Raw genomic sequence first — 17947 nt, 5'->3', positions numbered from 1 at the left:
TGTATTGAAAGATTTGAAAATTTTCTAATATTATAGATATGAAGAGTACTTGTGATTTATTGAAAAAAAGAGGAATGAGTGTTCTCTGCTTCCATTAGTAATGGTGGTAGAAACTGGTGAAAGCGTATAAGGGAATTGGAGAGAGAAAGAGATACTGGTACTGTTAGAGAGAGAGCTGAAACTGAAGGGAGACATTAGGTTTTTGGAAGAAGAAGATGACGAATTTTAAAGACACCCTCGTTTATTTGGTACATAGAAGAATAGTCCATTATATTTTAAAGGCACCTGCAGATTTTCTTACACCCCTACCAAACACTTGAAAGCATGATTTCATATGTGAAAGAATTGACTTTCTTACTCATGAGAAAAAGGTGGATTTTCTTACTCACGTTTTCACACGTATCAAACGGACCCTTAGAGTCTATGTCAGACAAAAAAAAACGAAAGAAGATCTGTTATTTTGGAATCCAAAACCAAATTTTAGGCCAGCCTTATAATATTGTTTTTTTGCTGAATGGCTTAGGGTATTGTACTTCACAATTTTTTTGGGTTTTGCCCACCGGTGGTTCGATTTCATTACATAAATAAACATATTTTTTATTGAGTGAACTAAAAAATCATATTCAATGCCATCTTTGGGTGAACTTTTTTTTTTTGTTTTTCGACGTAGACTCTTTGGATTATAATGGTCATGTTTATTGACATCATAAACATTGATGATGTCAACATATGCTAATTTGGCGCCAACTTCTATCAACCGTAGATCAGTCTAACTCAGGGCAAGGAGGATAAACAGTAAAGAAAATGGTGGCAGAAGAAAATGAGGGAAAATTACAAATTTTAGTGAGAAGTACTACTTGTCCAATCACAGATTTACTCTAAACCCTTCTAAAACTCTTTATCAAATCATGGAGAGATGTGGATTTGGGTAAAATGAACTTCAAACTTAGAACAGAATTAGGGTTTCAGTTGGTAAGTTGTCTCCTCTAGTAACAGACATTTGAAAGATTCTTATTCTTGCATTTTTTTTTTTTTGTTTTTTTTTCTCAAGTTGACAATTGACTTTTACCCATTATTTAATTTTTCGTGTTTCATAGTTGCAATTACAAATGATTGTAGAATGGGTAGTAAACCCTAACCATATCGTAGGACTAAGTCATTCAATTCTTTTTTTTTCTTATGATGATGGATACCCATTATAGAATTGATAATGATGAACAACTTTGTGGTTCCAACTATTTCTATATTATTCAAGGAGTTGTTTGGTTAGAAGAATTTGCTGTTAAAAGCAAGTGGAAAGATTGATTAATAATACCAAATGAAGATCATTAAAATGGGGTTTCTTTCATCTCCAAACAAGAACTGTGTTTGAGGATGATGATAATGAGATGAAGGAGGAACTTGGGTGGTTTTCGATTTTAATTGTTTCTGAAAGACTTTTGAGGCTGAATATTGGGTTGTTTTCGGAAAAAATGGTGGGTCAAAGATTTCATATTTTCTTGGTGGTTTGTCTGCTTCAATTCTTGGTTGTAACAGCAGTGACCAACTCTCAAGATGGTATGTAACCCTAATGAGATTCCCCTATTGGTTCGAAGCATAATATTTCTGTTTTATTCACTTAGAGTTCGATCAGAAACTCGATTTGATGATTATTCATAAAGGGTTATCTTACTCAGAATTCAAATATACTAGTTCGACGGAGATATTTGATTTCCTATGAACACATTATTATATTTGCGTCATGGTTGTGTTTCGCTTTTCTTGATGTAGTTGCTGCTTTAAAGTCCCTTCAAAGTCAATGGCAGAAAACTCCTCCGAATTGGGGGAGTTCGGATCCTTGTGGTGATCGTTGGGAAGGAATTGTTTGCAGTAATTCACGTGTTGTTTCCATGTAAATAACTATTACAAACTTCTTCGTTTTTTCATTTCACTATTTATATTGATATTGTTAATCTCTACGACATTTAAGCAAACAAGTTCATTTCAGACAATTATCGAGCGTGGGGGTGAAAGGTCAGCTTCCTGGCGACATAGGGTCTTTCTCCGAGTTACAATCTCTGTAAGGCTTCAAACTGTACTTCAAATTGGGTAACTTTGACGAGGATCCAGTTTACGTTTTTTCTATGGAAAGAGATAGAACCACCGATACGAAATACTTCGTTTCTTATGATCGGGTTTTTCCATGTAGGGATCTGTCATATAACTCGGGTCTGACTGGTCCACTCACTCCGTTAATCGGGAATTTGAAGAAGCTCACAAACTTGTAAGAACTTCGAGGTCTGATATAGTGGTATTTGACTTGGTGTTTTAACTCCATCTTACTATAAACAATTTTATATGAATATCAGGATCTTGGTTGGTTGCAGTTTCTCTGGTTCTATCCCAGACGAAATAGGCTCTCTGCAAAATCTAGCCTATTTGTAAGAACTTTGAACTTTGACGAAGATTTTAGACTTAACAAGCTTGTATAAAGTCTTATGGTGCATTTATCTAAAGCTATATATTCTTACTTCCTGCAGATCATTGAACTCTAATAGCTTCACTGGAAATATACCGACTTCAATCGCCAATCTATCTAGTCTTTATTGGTTGGATCTAGCTGATAACAAGCTTAGTGGCAGTATCCCTGTCTCTAATGGGAGTACTCGTGGCTTAGATGTGCTATTCAATACCAAGCACTTGTATGCCCCAAAACTCGTCAAAGTTTCATATGTGTATATATTAATTTTATTAATAGGTTTAACTATAAGCATCTTAAATCTAATCCATTTCTTACAGTCATTTTGGCAAGAATCGCCTTTCGGGTTCCATCCCGGCTCAACTTTTCAGCTCCAACATGACCCTCATACATGTGTAAGTGACTATGAACTGCCTAAATACTGAATCTTAGTCCATTTGAAGATCTCCTCTTCATTGGATTCGGCAAATATGGATAAACTAGGTCACAGAGTCTTATAGACACTAGTACATAAACTCTTAACGTCTTATAGACGCTAGTACATGAAAATAGTTGAAAATTAAAGGACCATGGTTATTTATTTAAGTAATCTGAACAGGCTTTTTGATGGCAACCAACTCACTGGAAGCATCCCTTCAACTCTAGGACTTGTGAAGACTCTGGAGGTTTTGTGAGTCTCTCGCCCACTCGATGATGTTCTTAATGATCGGAATTTCTACTTGATAATATCTAATACGTATTTGTGCTTATTGGTTTTATGTTGGGTATAGACGTCTTGACGGGAATTCGTTGGGAGGGAGTATCCCTTCAAGTCTCAATAACCTCACAAGCATTAGCGAGATGTAAGCATGTAAAATGTCATTCATTTAATATTTCAAGTTTTTTTCGGTGCAAGGATTAGTTTGAAACTGAAATTGTAGTTTCTAAAGACACACATGGGTTTGCCTATTCAGGTATTTGTCTAATAATCAATTGACTGGATCCTTGCCTGATCTTACTGGGATGAACCGTCTTAATTACGTGTAAGTGGATTTGGTTTTTCTGCTTCATCTTGAGGAGTACTAAGTTAATGTTTTGCTTCAAACTTCACTCAACATGATATGCGCCTTATAGGGACTTGAGCAATAACAGCTTTGATGCGACAGATATTCCGCTCTGGTTCTCTACCTTGCAGTCCTTGAGCACATTGTATATCTCTCTCTCTCGCTCTCCCTCTGTTCTCTTTTCGCTATACATTCAATAGGTAAGACTAAATGAATTTCTATAATGCAGATCAATGGAGCGCACAAAAGTCAGAGGACAACTACCTCAGGCTTTGTTTACTTTGCCCCAAATACAGACTTTGTGAGTACCCTATGGTTCTCAACTAATCGATCAAATATAGTCTCTCCTTATCCGATGCAACGTCGAAAGTTGAAACAAGCTAGAGAAACTATATAATTGCACCCTATCAACTTGATTGTTCAGAGGCTAATAGTTTATTAATATTGTGATAGGAATCTAAAGAACAACCTGCTAAATGGCACCTTGGATATCGGTTCCAACTTTAGTAGTCAATTGCAGCTCATTGACTTGCAAAGTAATTCCATTTCGGTTTATGCGGAAAGAGGAGGCTACCACAACAAGTTAATGTAAGCGATAATCCTTTACATCCGATTTTTTTTGTTTTCGCCATTAATGCAAATATAATTTTTAGTTCATAAAGCTCAACTAGTTTCTTTTTGCTCTGTTCGTTTGCTGAAGACTCGTCAACAATCCAGTTTGTCAGAACGGAGGACCGATAGACAGATACTGTCAACTTCAAGCAGAATCGAGTGTTCCATATTCAACTAAACCGAATAATTGTGTTCCGGTTCTTTGTCAGACCGATCAGAAATCGAGCCCGAATTGTTTATGTTCATACCCATACATGGGTACCCTATACTTCAGAGCTACACTTTTCTCTGACTTGGGAAATTCCACTTACTATATTACTTTAGAGAATTCTCTTGTGGATTTTTTTCAGAAGAAACAACTTCCTGTAGATTCAGTCTCTCTTAGTAATCCGAACAAAAATGCAGATAATTACCTCCAAATGAGTTTGAATATTTTCCCATCACGTAAAGATCGTTTTACTCGATCAGACGTTTCACAAATTGGGTTCATGCTTAGCAACCAAACTTTTAAGCCCCCAAAACAATATTTCGGGCCCTTCTTTTTCATCGGTTTAGCGTATGACAAATTTCAAGGTAACTAAAAATCTCAAATTCAAACTTAGTTGTAAGTTTTCATCCCTCACAGCTAAGTGTATGTGTGTATATATATATATATATATATATATATATATATATATATATATATATATATATATATATATATATATATATATATTGTAGATGCAGGCCTATCTAGCGGAACGAAGAAGAAATCAAAGAACCTTTGGGTTATAATTGGAGCAGCAGGTGGTGGATTTGTACTTGTTCTGTTATTGTCCTTGGGAGGAGTTTATATATGTCGTCGGAAGAGAAGAGAGAAAAGAGAAACTTTTCGGGCCGGGGGCTATCCTTCTGGTAAAACCAAAATTTAAGCCGAACAAACCCTTTGTACTGGTCTTATATTTATTAATTTTATCATGAATTCTTCGACAATTATTTGTGTATAGCTTCTCGTAAATCGGGTACGTCATCTTCGGATCCGAATAAAAGCATTAGTAGCATTCCTCAACTAAACGGGCCGAGAGTCATTTCTTCTGGCGAACTTCGGAAAGGCACAAACAACTTCTCAGAGGCTAATGACATTGGATCTGGAAGTTATGGAAAGGTAAGCATTTAATTTTCGATTTTCTTTTCTCTCTTAATGGGAAAAATGCTTTAATGATGTTATATCGGAATATAATGTGGGAAGGTCAACGCTATAATTCTTATTTCTTCCTTTATAATGACTATTTTTATGGAGTATGGACTTAAAAGGTGATTGATTCACTTTTGGCAGGTCTATAGAGGAAACCTTGCAAATGGGCAATTGGTTGCCATTAAAAGATCCCAACCAGGATATCTTCATGGTGATATGGATTTCAAAACAGAGGTTGAGCTTTTATCGAGGGTGCATCATAAGAACCAAGGTTACCAGATTCGCTGGAACCCCCTGCGAACCGCGATCTGGTTCGCGCGAACCCTTTTAGGGTACGTTCGCGAACCAGATCGCCCGATCTAGCGAACCGATTCTCATGAAGAATGGTAGGAACACAATCGAATTTTTTTGAGATGAACACAATTGGAAAATGGGAGAATTAGTTACAAAACAATTATTAGTGAAGAATTTTGGGAGAAATTTTATATTAATCGAATTATGTACCGGATTATCGTACCGAATAGGTATACCCCCCCCCCCCCCCCCCCCCACGTACCGGATACACTCTAGTAGGCGTACCGCGTACCCGTTTTCGTACCGCGTACCGGAGCGTACCACGAATCTGGTAACCTTGATAAGAACCTTGTTAGCCTTGTGGGTTTTTGTTTTGAAGGAGGTGAAGAAATGTTGGTCTACGAATTTGCTCCAAATGGCACCTTAAGAGATAGCCTTTCAGGTACTTTGATTGCCCCGTTCTCGTGAAAATCTTTTATATATGCTACTAGACAGTGATATTGTTTTAAGTGTCAACAAAGCGAACACCACGAAACATTCGCCTCTGTGTATAAATTATTTATATCTTCACATTCTATACTAAAAAGATTTAATTTTTTCGATTGACAAGTACAAGAGATACTACGGAAGCAATATAGGAAGAAATAGAGGATATATTTTAGTATTGTTCGACCCAGATTTGTTATTGTTTTGATCCATTTTCTACGAAACTTATGCAGGGAAATCTGGAATCAGATTGGATTGGAGGAGAAGACTTCATGTTTCCCTCGGTACAGCAAGAGGTCTAGCTTATCTTCATGAGTTAGCAGATCCACCCATAATACACAGGGACATCAAGACAAATAACATTCTGTTGGACAATCGTTTAAACGCCAAAGTTTCAGATTTTGGTATTTCAAAGCCTATGTTGGACAGCGGAAAAGATCATGTTGTTACTGAAGTCAAAGGGACAATGGTGAGTACTTTTTATTCGACTAAAAATCTACACTACCAACATTTAAACTAGTATTCAGTTGCACCATGAGCAAGATATACTGATTAAGGTCCGTGGGTTAAGAGGCTAAGTAGTTGGGATCGGCCTATCCACTCGAGTAACTTGTGAATCGGATCGGGATCAGAAGTAGCTCGAGCCTATTAGAATGCAAAACCCTCCGAGGCAGATGTTATATATGAGTTTTGAACCGGTGGATCTTAATTTGAATGTTTGTGACCTACGTTAATATATAACGTTGTAGTTTATGTTTGTTAATAGACATGAGTATGTAACTGTGGATTGAATAGAGCCTATGTAGTGGGGATTGCCTGATCCACCCAAGCTACTCGTGAATCGAATTAGGATTGGATGTAGCTAGAGCGAATCCCACCTCGACCCCCGATTCAGTTGCTATGAGTGAAAGTTGAGTTGTTGGAGCTTATTTGAACTATTAGAGTTATGTGATTTATATTTGTTGAAATACACACCCATGCACACACATGAGTTAGTGAAAACTCGGCCAACTCTCAACCGAGTTACCCAGCTCAGACATGTGACGATCAGGGATCTGCCCATGTCTGGTCCCAAGCGAATTGTTTTCTTCCATTATTACTGTTCCTTGTTTGCTTGTTCTTCGCCATAACGAGTGCATTAAACTTCTCTTAAAAACGTTGATCGTCTTCTAATTAAATCTTTTATGTTGTTTCAGGGATATGTAGATCCTGAATATTATATGACTCAACAATTAACCGAAAAGAGTGATGTTTACAGCTTTGGAGTTGTAATGTTGGAACTAATAACTGCAAAAGTTCCATTAGAAAGAGGAAGATACGTCGTTAGGGAGTTTAAGGCGACAATGGACAAAGAAAAGGATCTATATGCTCTCCATGAACTTTTAGACCCAATGCTTGGGACGGGAACCCTAAAAGGATTCGACAGGTTCGTCAATCTTGCAATGAGGTGCGTTGAAGAATTTGGAACAGATCGTCCAATGATGAGCGAGGTGGTGAAAGAAATCGAGAACATAATGCAGCTAGCAGGAATGAACCCAAATGCTGAATCGGCGCTGACTTCTTCAACTTATGATAGTTCGAGTAAGAATTCTACTCATCCTTATAGCCATGAAATAACCAGTGGTTCACACACACCTTCTTGATCCGAACACTTGTGAGTAGTGAGTAAGAAGTTTTTGTTTGCCGGAATGATTTTTCTCCCTTTCATGTGTTTCATTTGAGCTTGCATATTATACTATATTGTGCAGAAAACTTGGTATAATTCGCTACCCGTAAACTCAAATGATTGTGTAAATGATCTGTATGTTCTTCAAGTTGAAATTGTACAAACTTTGGTGTTTAAGTAATTTATTTGTAATTATGGGTATCGATGGATAGATTTTGTTCGATTATTAAACTATCCAGAACCTGAATCTATTAAATCTGGTCGGAAATAACAGTGCACGAACTCTAGGGGTCTACGAAAGAAAACTTTTCTATAATCATTTGTCCAATGATTTGGGTTGTTGGAGGGCTCTCTTAAATGGTATTATAATACATAAGCAAGCAGCGTTTTCTGACGTTTTCGCGATGTTGACTATTATCTTGTGAGACCTTGATTCACTAAGAAGTTAGTTTCGCCTTGGGACCTTAAGGGTCTCTCACCTTTGATATAAAGTAATCTTAACAAGTCAAAGTTCAACTTTCCTCAGTGATAATATTAATTCTATGATTTGTAATTTAAAGTCATTAATTTTAACAAGTCATAGTTCAACTTTCATTGCTGATTATATCGAGTCTAAGATTTCTACCTTGAACAGGAAATCATGTGCTTTAGGGCACATGATAAAAAACCCACTATTGAAATTGAAAACAGAGAAGTCTACTTAAAGAAATGTCTATTTATGACAGTTCTCATTGTTAGACAAAGAGAATACCCAAAACAGAGCACTACAGAAAGAGAAACCCTAAAATCCTTAAAGCACCTCATTTGAACTACCAAAAACCATTTATCAAATAAAACAAAAAGCATTACAGTTACTCTTTTTTTCTTTTCCAACTACCCTTTAATGCAATACAAAATGTTGTATATTCTTCATATTATTACTAGCAAAACCAAAGAACCCTTCTTTCAATTCGTTCCGAACTAACAAAAAAAACGATGATTACATCTTATCAAGTCATGGGTTTCTCTAACAAAGCTGAAAAGTACCATTCGTTCTTTTCGATACCACGATCGAACTTCATTCCAGCATTCCATCTCAACTTCTTAAACCCTATTCGGTTGAACATTGGTACATAAGTCGCATTTAGTTGAGACCCAAGGCAGAAAAACCTATCAAGCCAAAATAGTCCACCAGGCCTTAAAACCCTATAAATATCATATAATGTGAACTCAAGCATTGTATCAGGAATCCAATTACTAAGAACATGCATAGAATGAATGATATCCAACGTGTTCTCAAAAAATGGGAGTCTTTGAGATACACTATAATGTATAGGAATCAATCCTCTTGAAGCAATGAAGCTATTGAATGGTCCATCTAAGTTCATTGAGCTTGTTATGATAGTTATATTTCTTTCTCTCATTCTTGCTGCAAATGTTCCAGACCCTCCTCCTATATCGAACCCTATTCGTATTGTTCCGGCTGGTTTCTTACGTAGAACATCGTCGATTCCATAATCGAGTCCCCCGTTGTCGAATAGCCATCGTGTCTTTTCCCGACCCTGCACAATATCACCACCAATTTAGTTCCGGTTAGCTTTTCATTCCAAAATGGGAGCGAAACCTAATAAATAAACTCTAATTTGATGCTCAAATGGGTGGAACCGCAACCGACCCATATCGCTCTTGGTTCCCAGAACTAAACTACGTCAACTCTCAGTTTGACCTCTTACTTGACCGTATTCACCCATCTTACCGTTTATTTGTTATTATATACAAATATATGTGTCAATCTCGAAAATCTCTTTCAAATTAACACATAGGAGTCGAGTAGGAATCACAATGAAACTAGATCTAGCTTTAAACACAAGTGTTTTGGTTCTACTAAATGTAGCACCGGAACAGAAACATCGGTTCCAAGAAAAAAAATGTAGAAATAAAATGAGAAGAATTAGTACCTCCAAGTCAAAACAGTCCTTGCAATCATAGAATCCCTTGTGATTATTCCTATCAATGAGACACCCATAACTCTTACAAGTATAAGGATCCCAAATAATGCTAGTATCTGCTGGGGTAGTCCATAAACTAGCAGGGAAAGGAGTCGGTTCCACGTATCCGACAGGAGACTTAGGATGACATCTTCTTCTAGGCAATGGTTCACACCCTTTAAGCAAAAATCTTTGAGCGAAAACGTCGTCAACGGGACACTCACCACCCACATTATATTTCATGTATTCGTTAAGCTCATCTTTGAAACGTAAACAACCTGCTCCAACCGGTGGGTGAACTTCATCCGAACCTATTCTTGGCCAAAACCCAAGTGGGAGTTTATGTGGTAATACAGCAAGTTTTACCTCTTCAGACATCGAAAGCTCGTCAATGGATGATAACCCACCACCAGTAGCACCGACACCTTCATTATGAAGGCGGCCGAGTTCGGTAAGGAGTGTTTCTAAGAGAGAGTTGGAAGAGACAAGTTGTTGTTGAAGTTGAGATATATGAGATTCACTTGAAGCAAGTTGTTCTTGAGTTGAGTTAAGTTGTTGATGTAATAAAACATGATCAAATGTAGTAGTAGAAGTAGTACTTGTTTTTGTGTTCCAATTGAGATAAGAAGGATTATAGTGAGAAAAATTGAAGAATTGGAGAGGGGTGGTTGTTAAAATGAAGATAGTAAGAAGATTAGAGAAAACAAGTAAGATTAAAATCTTGATCTTTGATTTGTTTGAGTATTGTTGATTGTGTTTCTTTGGGTAGTCTTCTTCACAACTTCCCATGATCTTCTCTTCTAATGAAAACAAGAAGAAGAAGGAGAAAGAAGATCTCTTCTATATATTTATGTTAGAGAAGGTTCTAAGTGTAAACTAATGGATAGTGGACTAATTAAGTCGAGTAGGGTTTGAATATAGTTAGATATGGGGACTTGTGATGGGTGTTGTTTTAAAGAGAAAATGGCATATTAAAACCATTTAGATTCATCAATTTCATATCTTGGTGAATGAAAAGCGCCGGTTTGGTTGAATCAAGAAACCTACAAGTAACATGATAGGACACCCCTCTCATATTAAATTAGCAAATTAAGCCAACGAATTATATAAGTGTTGATGTCGACGGATCATTTTGAATGACCGTTCTACACGAACATCTAGGTCTTGTTCAACGTAGACGATCTAGATCTTGATCGAAGTTTCTTATGTAGTGACTTGTAAATTGGTGGATTTTGGTTAGATTTCACTATCATTTTTTTGTATAGGGATCTAATCAATGAGTGGCATGGGTTCTACTTTATAGTACGTTGGTTTTTAGTGAAGCGAAGAACGTATTGTAAATGATGGAAATAGAGAAAACGAACATGACGGTGATTATGTAAGAGTTATTTAACCACAAAACAAAGAATGATAGACAGTTAAAACGTATGGGAAAACAGAACAATGAAATTATTAAATAAAAATAACGATAGAGAAACCTTATAAAAATGTTACCGCTTTAATGATCTTAGTTCACATCCTTAAAATATTCATTATGCTCCCCACAACTATAACAATTAGACCGTCCCATTGAATCTAGGAATTCAAATTTGTGTCTCGATCCCAACAATACCTAAGAGGCTAAGAGTCTAAATATTTGATTTTAAACAAACATGAGACTTAGAGAGCGTAAATTTTCATCAAAACATATTAAGGTAATACAACTGTATATGATTACAACCGTAGGCAGTCCTATTAGTACTTCGGGTTCTCTCTTATATAAAAGAAAAACGTATAAATACCTGTAATATACGTGCACAAGACAAAAATAGATCAAAACTAAATGGATGATTGCATATAACTTTCTCCTCTATAGCTCAAAACTCAAGCAATTGAACTTGTTTTATATACATAATATAATATAATATTAAGCTGATATACATAAATATACTAGTTGTTTCCAATAGGAGGAGGACATTTTTGGGCAAGTTTCTTTAGGTTGTCGATGATCATAACCAGCTTTGTGTTGAGTCTATTCACTAAAAACTTTGGCAGCCATCCTGCAGGATCCAACTGTATATATATATGTACAAATCAATTATCAGTTGAAAAGACATTTATATTGTATAATATCTTGGCGTGATAAAATTTTAAGAAATTTCCTGAGTTTAAACCCTATAATTACTAAATTAGTTTAGATTGACCCAGATTATTATAATTTTCCATAAAGATTCAAAGGCATGATCGACTGACAGAATATTATTATCATTATGTTTCAACCACACTAGAAGAGTTAAATAAAATTATGGTAAAAAATACAAGACAATGACACCTAGGGCCAGAACTATTGCCAATTATGTAATTATAGGGTTTAAACATTTCCAATTTGTACTAATTAGTGAAACAAATTTGCGTTTGCAATAGCAATGTTTAAAACAATCTTCTTCTATCCACCATTATTTGGATAGTGGTTGGACACTCATTCTGTAACTCGGAGTCCCAGGTTTGACTCTCAGTAGAAGTGAAAATCCGTAAGTTCTTGGGGTAAAATTAATAGGTTTGGATTCTTTCCAGTGTACAGCTCCAAAACAAATAGTCTTCCCATGAGGGGGAATTCCTAGTTTTACCCGGTTACGTAGTTAAGAAAACTAGAAAACTGAAGTTCTTAATTTAGTTTTGGGATCATTTTTGTATGAGAAATTGAAAAAGGAAAAAAAAAACTCATAGTATTTGGTGGCACTCAAATTCATTGGGTTCAAAATGTTTATATTAGAAAACAGGGCAAATTTGTACCTGGACAACATAAGTGACCAAACAAGAGTCATGGTGTTCAAGTTTCTCAACAACCCATCCTGACTGCAACAATAGACCTCTAATGGCCCCATTGTTCCTCTGCTTTGGTTGTAGTCCTGCTGCTATCTCCTTTGGCAGTGAAGCCACTGCTACCACCTTCACCCAATTTACATTTTTCTACCTAATTAGTCACATATTTACAACTTAACAAAAATAAATAAAGAATTTTAACCCTCTTCCTACTTATTTGATGGTATTTTAATCTTCACTCTATTAGTCAGTAATTTACTTTGCCCTATTTCTCTTTAGGGTTTTCCCAACAGATGCCCTTAGGACACATGGTAAGACATACTTTTTTTTTTCTTTTTCATTGAGAAAGATTGAAATTGGGATCACATGAAGTTGAATCTTTCGAAAGTAGATCTACAGTTCATAACCATTGCATCACTAGGGCTAAAATATGCATTTTAGAGAAAAAAAAAGTTGCTCGTAAAAATTTACCAGTGTCCCATCATCCATTGTTTCGCGTCGTTCGTAGACAATGAACTCTCTATTTCTGAAAAGAGGTTTTGATCCATCTCCATATCTAAGACGAATAATGCTTATATTTTCTCCGAGATCCTTAATGTATTTGGCTTCTATAAGATCAGAGTCCCATTGCTGATTATAAGAATGCACAAAATTAGTAATCTAAACTTAAGCAAGAATATAGAAAAGACTGTTTTATGTTTAAAAATGGTACTAGCTTGTTAGAGCAAAACATAGTAGACCCAATTAGAATGGCACCCAATGGTGGTGTTTGGATGCAAGATTTCGATATCCATTTTAACTAAGTCTCCAGAATTACTACTCCATTTATGTGTCTGAACACAATATGATTTGAGAAAAGGGTGAAATAAGGGATTTCTATGAAGTGGGAGTAGTATAAGTCTCACTTGAATATATTCTCTTTCCATTTGCTCCATGCTCTAAGTAGGACGTCGCCGAATCAACCGAAGGGTTGGGAGAGGGAGGAATAGAATTTCTCCTAGTCAATAGGTGGAATCCAACTAAATAGTGTAAACTTGAGGAACCTAAATATAATCCTCGAAAAAGACAACTATAAATCCAATTCCAGGCAATAGGGTGGACTCAATTTCATAGAAATCCAAATTGGAGTTTTGCATTGGAGAAAGTTTTGAAACAAAAACTCTAAACATCTTACGTGACTCTTAGAGTTTCTAAGATTGAAGGCTGCATTGGAGATGCTCCTAGAAATTTTTTCTGATACAAAACTCAATTTGAATCTCTTAAGTGATGTGGCGGTAGTTAAACAGTGATATCTCAAGAGGATATTCTATTTCAAACATGTCTTCGTGAACTATCTCAAATTGTTTAACTCATCAATTTTTATAATTTAGACCAAAAAAGCAAATCATAACCAAATTTTTTTTTTTTGACAAAAAATTATAGTTGCACATAAGTAAACAAAAAAAAAAGACTCTCAAGATTTATATTAGGGTTTTAGACATTGGAGATGCCCCGTAAATAATTGGGAGAATTAGCTACCCCTACAACTATGAAAGTGATTGTGCAGCCACAAAAACAAATTTTGTCACTTTAGTAGAAGACAGAGAGCTACAAAAGCCAAACAGGATAGGATGCCCTAGCTAGGGACAAAATTGAATTCCCAACAAGATTGAATTTGTCTACCTAATTAAGTGAACACCCTACTAATCTTCAACTCAATTGTGTAGATGATAGTAAAAAAATATTCGACATCCATCAATTTATCGACCGAGTCCTCTTCTACATGCATGTTACGACATATAGCATTAGCAACGGTAATTAAGACAATCAACAAAGAAAGTTGAACTTTTACTAATTAAAAATTATAGGAAATTGTAATTTAAGTGACATGTTAAAAATATCAATTATGACAAATATTTTACCTTTGCAGCGTCAATAGCATTAGCAACGGTCATGAACTGTTGTTGAGAGACTGATTTAAGTAACCATCTACTACGAAAAATATGAAATGAACCCGAACGACGCTTTGATATTTCAACACCATTTTTAGGTGCATTAAGAACTTTATTCCATTTATGATCACCACTACAATAGTCATTTCCAACTAGGTTTGACTCTGAAGCTGATAGAAGTTCTTGTATACAATTCTCACTTGCAAAATATACAAATCTTCTTAGTGATTCATCACTAATTGACCTATAATTAATCAACCCATAATTAAGATCATAATCATAATTTGAAAAACACCAAAAAAAACACACTCACACACAAAAAAGAAAGTGAATAAGAATTAGAAAATTTGTTAGTTAATTAGTAATTACCATGAGTGAGTACTGCATGAAATTGGATTTTTCATTTTTGCATATGTTGATGGATAGAAGAGAGAGATATGTGTAGAGCCTAGAGAGAGAGTTGATGAGAGAGAAAATGGATATTTTGATTTTTGAGAGAGAGAATGAGAAGATGAGAGAATGAGAAGAAGGAGAAGGTGATCAAGGAATAATATAAAGTTAGGGCTAGCTAGCTTGATCTAATTCACATGTTTGTGCCAGAAGAACCCTCCATGATTGGAATTGCACGTGCCTTTTTCTCTCTCTCTCTCTCTCTTAAAAACTTTCTATCACTAAAATGTTAAAAGGAAAGATTCTTTCCTTGTAAAGGACTAGAGAAGAATAAGAAGAGTATAGTTGAAGCACATGGAATGCTGAGAGGTCCTTAGTAATCTCTTCCAATTAAAACTAAATACAAAAAAAAATTAAGATGAGAGAAAGACTAATTTAAACTAAACTTGAATTAATTTGCTAGAGTTCAAAATTAAACTTATAGTTCATACGACCATTATTATTAAATTTAAATCTTAATTAAATTAATTACCAGGTTGTTATGAACATATAAAGACAGACTACAAACATAAGCATTTTGACACATAATCACGTGCGTTAGATGCATCGTGGAAATATTCATCAGCATAGATATTTGAAAAAATTGATCAAAGATTTTCAACCAAAATTATTTTCTTAGAAAAGAATCTTTTTCATATTTCTTTTAAACTTCAATATTTTAGGTTAGCTTTGTACCCGTATGTGGTGAATAAAATTGCCACAAGTACTTTTTAGTATTGATATAGTAAGAAATAGTGACGCGTCTTTATAATAAAACCAACCGAAAATTAGGTCATAAATTTAGTTTTGTCTTAATCACAATTACAAGGTATTAATAGTGAAACGATGGAAACCTACCTCAATTGGTGACATAGTGGTTAGTAAAATTAAAATGTGACCAATCAGAGTTATATGTTCATTAGAGATTTCAAATCACAAATTAATTGTTCTTTTTTTTTTCTTGACATCAACATGACTATTGAACTCATCTTTCTCTTTTAGGGTTCCTTTATTTCAAATAATGAAGGGGGAATTGGATTCTCCCATTATATATTTAGGCATTTGTTTGGTGATGAATAATTATGTTATCCCAAAAAAAAGGAAAACAGTAATTAGTACTCATTAAATAAATTATTTAAAAATTATACTCTCCAAAGTCACTTCTCTTTGTCATCATGCATCATAATAAGCATACGAATATATAAAAATTATTAGGGTAGACAATGATGTTCTAAAGCTCATAAAGGATACATATATTAATAAAGAGTAATCAAGAAGTTACAAAAAAAAAACCCTATACTTCTAATGATTAAAACTAAAACAAGAAGGAAGACTCATTTGAATTTTAATGATTTAAACCAGGATATCTATTACTTTCTTTTATTCGAATATTTTTTTATTTTGTGACGAATTATATTTGATATATATAGTTCAAGTTCAAGTGTTTAGTTTGATAAGCTTCCATTACAAAAAGAAAATCTATCTTATGAAACAGGAAAAAAGCCTTAAAAACATCTCGCAATATTGTTTAAGTCGCTTGACTATAATTGTTTTGTTTATTAAAAATACGACTGCTAGCGATATTGTAAGTAACACAGTTAGACAGAGTTGTAAATTCTAGAGGACTTAAAATTTACGAGTCATCAATTATATGGAAGTTAGGGTTGAATGCTAGAGATCAAATTCAAGGGAGCATAAGGGGTCTTAGTGATATGATTGATCCATGTGGTATGTGGAGCTTACATTAAAAAACAGGTCCACTATCCATTTATACAAAACTTATGTGAGTTATAATTAGATGGACCCTATAATGTCTTTAATTTGTTTGTCACCTTCATACTCAATACCAATTTATTATAATTTTTGATTTGTTTATATGGGACTATTTTGAACCTATGCTCTTTTAAGTTGAGTGAACTTGAATCCAATATGTTCTTTCTTTGAAATTAAAAAAAATATATATATATATATATATGTTTTTTGCTTTTCCTGTTTAGCCAATTTAATACATTTTGTTTGGACGGATTGCTTGTTAGTCAGATATGCTAAGCCTATTTCGTGCAATTTTAAATATAACAAGAATTGAGCCGAAGATCCAATATTTTAAAAAAAATTAAGTTAAAAAATAAGTTATATTTTTTTTGGCTGAAAACCTCAAATATTTGTATTTTGTTTAGTTAAGAACTCAATAATTTTTGCGTCAACGGTTGGCAGCCCAAGTGGTTCCAAGGTGTTGACATAAACTCCAGAAATCCCTTGAGGTCTCAGGTTCAAATCCCAGAGAAGGTGGAATCTTTGGTATTTAATTTGGGATTATTAGGGTGTAAATAATGTAGTTAGGCTTTAGGCCATTATCTTGTTGGGCTATAGGCCCGGTCTTGTTCAGTTTGAGTGGGCAGTTATTGAGCGTATCACATCTTTGATGTATCAGTGCCAGATGTAACGACATACGTTGATCGTAGTCGACTTCCAAAAAAAAAAACTCAATAATTTTTGCAGCTTCTTGCAAGTTGTGGCAACCCTATGTAATTTGTTTCAAATTTCTTGCAAGTCGTTGAAAGAAAATAAAAAATTTGTATAGAATTTAGACCATATTAATCATAATATTATGTATTGAATTCGTCAAATACACCGAGGATAGAATGGTCTTTTGCACCCTTTTGAATTTCACTAGTTAGTAAGGTTAATTGCAGTTGCATCCGTGTTTTTTATATGACTCTAAGTTTGAACCTATATTTTATATGTAAGTTACATGTTATATTCCGCTTTAGTTTATCTCGAATCTTAAAACAAGTGTGCTTTCTTGAGATATAATTTATTTTTATCTAACACTACATACATTGCAGAGAACGATTTGGATGGACGATTAAAACAAATCATATTCAATTTGAGATCAAATTATTTAAGAGAAAATAAACTACGATCTCTTAAGTAGATCCCAAATGTTATGAATAGCGCACCACGACCGGTTAATATCTGAACAATGTCGATATATCCATAGTTTATATAGCTACATAGAGACATTTCCATAATTTGTCAAGTCTTTTAATGTTTGTCTAGCATCTGCCAATTTAAGAAAAAACAC

At 34.7% G+C, this 17947-nt stretch overlaps 3 protein-coding genes across 3 annotated transcripts; 1 reads left to right on the top strand and 2 right to left on the bottom strand.

The window, feature by feature from the left end:
* The first annotated feature begins 531 nt into the window (after positions 1-531).
* On the top strand, positions 532-7934 carry LOC147539997 (leucine-rich repeat receptor protein kinase HPCA1-like). The gene is made up of 20 exons (XM_086643381.1): positions 532-1557; positions 1771-1891; positions 1988-2059; positions 2189-2263; positions 2349-2420; positions 2520-2681; positions 2779-2853; positions 3057-3128; positions 3229-3300; positions 3412-3480; positions 3572-3646; positions 3731-3802; positions 3955-4089; positions 4202-4686; positions 4834-5007; positions 5100-5257; positions 5429-5546; positions 5922-6023; positions 6301-6536; positions 7264-7934. Exons 1-20 carry the CDS (start codon positions 1389-1391, stop codon positions 7708-7710), a joined length of 2961 nt encoding a protein of 986 aa, XP_086499507.1. The 5' UTR covers positions 532-1388; the 3' UTR covers positions 7711-7934.
* A 602-nt stretch (positions 7935-8536) lies between these two features.
* On the bottom strand, positions 8537-10668 carry LOC147539996 (putative methyltransferase At1g29790). Its single transcript, XM_086643378.1, has 2 exons — positions 9671-10668; positions 8537-9274 (listed from the first exon to the last, which is right to left on the bottom strand). Exons 1-2 carry the CDS (start codon positions 10487-10489, stop codon positions 8723-8725), a joined length of 1371 nt encoding a protein of 456 aa, XP_086499504.1. The 5' UTR covers positions 10490-10668; the 3' UTR covers positions 8537-8722.
* Positions 10669-11489: 821 nt separating this feature from the next.
* LOC147539995 (Polyketide cyclase/dehydrase and lipid transport superfamily protein) lies at positions 11490-15498 on the bottom strand. The gene is made up of 5 exons (XM_086643377.1): positions 14803-15498; positions 14404-14677; positions 12974-13132; positions 12473-12628; positions 11490-11752 (listed from the first exon to the last, which is right to left on the bottom strand). Exons 1-5 carry the CDS (start codon positions 14835-14837, stop codon positions 11630-11632), a joined length of 747 nt encoding a protein of 248 aa, XP_086499503.1. The 5' UTR covers positions 14838-15498; the 3' UTR covers positions 11490-11629.
* Positions 15499-17947: the final 2449 nt, after the last annotated feature.

Source organism: Eschscholzia californica, unplaced genomic scaffold, assembly GCF_041429995.1.
Source record: "Eschscholzia californica isolate CP2 unplaced genomic scaffold, dmEscCali1.0.p SCAF_5, whole genome shotgun sequence".
NCBI classification, from domain to species: domain Eukaryota; kingdom Viridiplantae; phylum Streptophyta; class Magnoliopsida; order Ranunculales; family Papaveraceae; genus Eschscholzia; species Eschscholzia californica.
Note: the sequence above shows the minus strand (reverse complement) of the source record. Positions and strands in the feature narration are given on the sequence as shown.

Coding starts and splice junctions, on each gene's coding strand:
- LOC147539997 (XM_086643381.1), top strand. CDS start 1,389: ATGAAGGAGGAACTTGGGTGGTTTTCGATTTTAATTGTTTCTGAAAGA. Junction 5,258..5,428: donor GATCTGGAAGTTATGGAAAG/GTAAGCATTTAA, acceptor CACTTTTGGCAG/GTCTATAGAGGAAACCTTGC. Junction 6,537..7,263: donor CTGAAGTCAAAGGGACAATG/GTGAGTACTTTT, acceptor ATGTTGTTTCAG/GGATATGTAGATCCTGAATA.
- LOC147539996 (XM_086643378.1), bottom strand. CDS start 10,489: ATGGGAAGTTGTGAAGAAGACTACCCAAAGAAACACAATCAACAATAC. Junction 9,275..9,670: donor AGGACTGTTTTGACTTGGAG/GTACTAATTCTT, acceptor GATATTGTGCAG/GGTCGGGAAAAGACACGATG.
- LOC147539995 (XM_086643377.1), bottom strand. CDS start 14,837: ATGAAAAATCCAATTTCATGCAGTACTCACTCATG. Junction 14,678..14,802: donor TCATGCAGTACTCACTCATG/GTAATTACTAAT, acceptor GATTAATTATAG/GTCAATTAGTGATGAATCAC. Junction 12,629..12,973: donor CAATGGATGATGGGACACTG/GTAAATTTTTAC, acceptor AATTGGGTGAAG/GTGGTAGCAGTGGCTTCACT.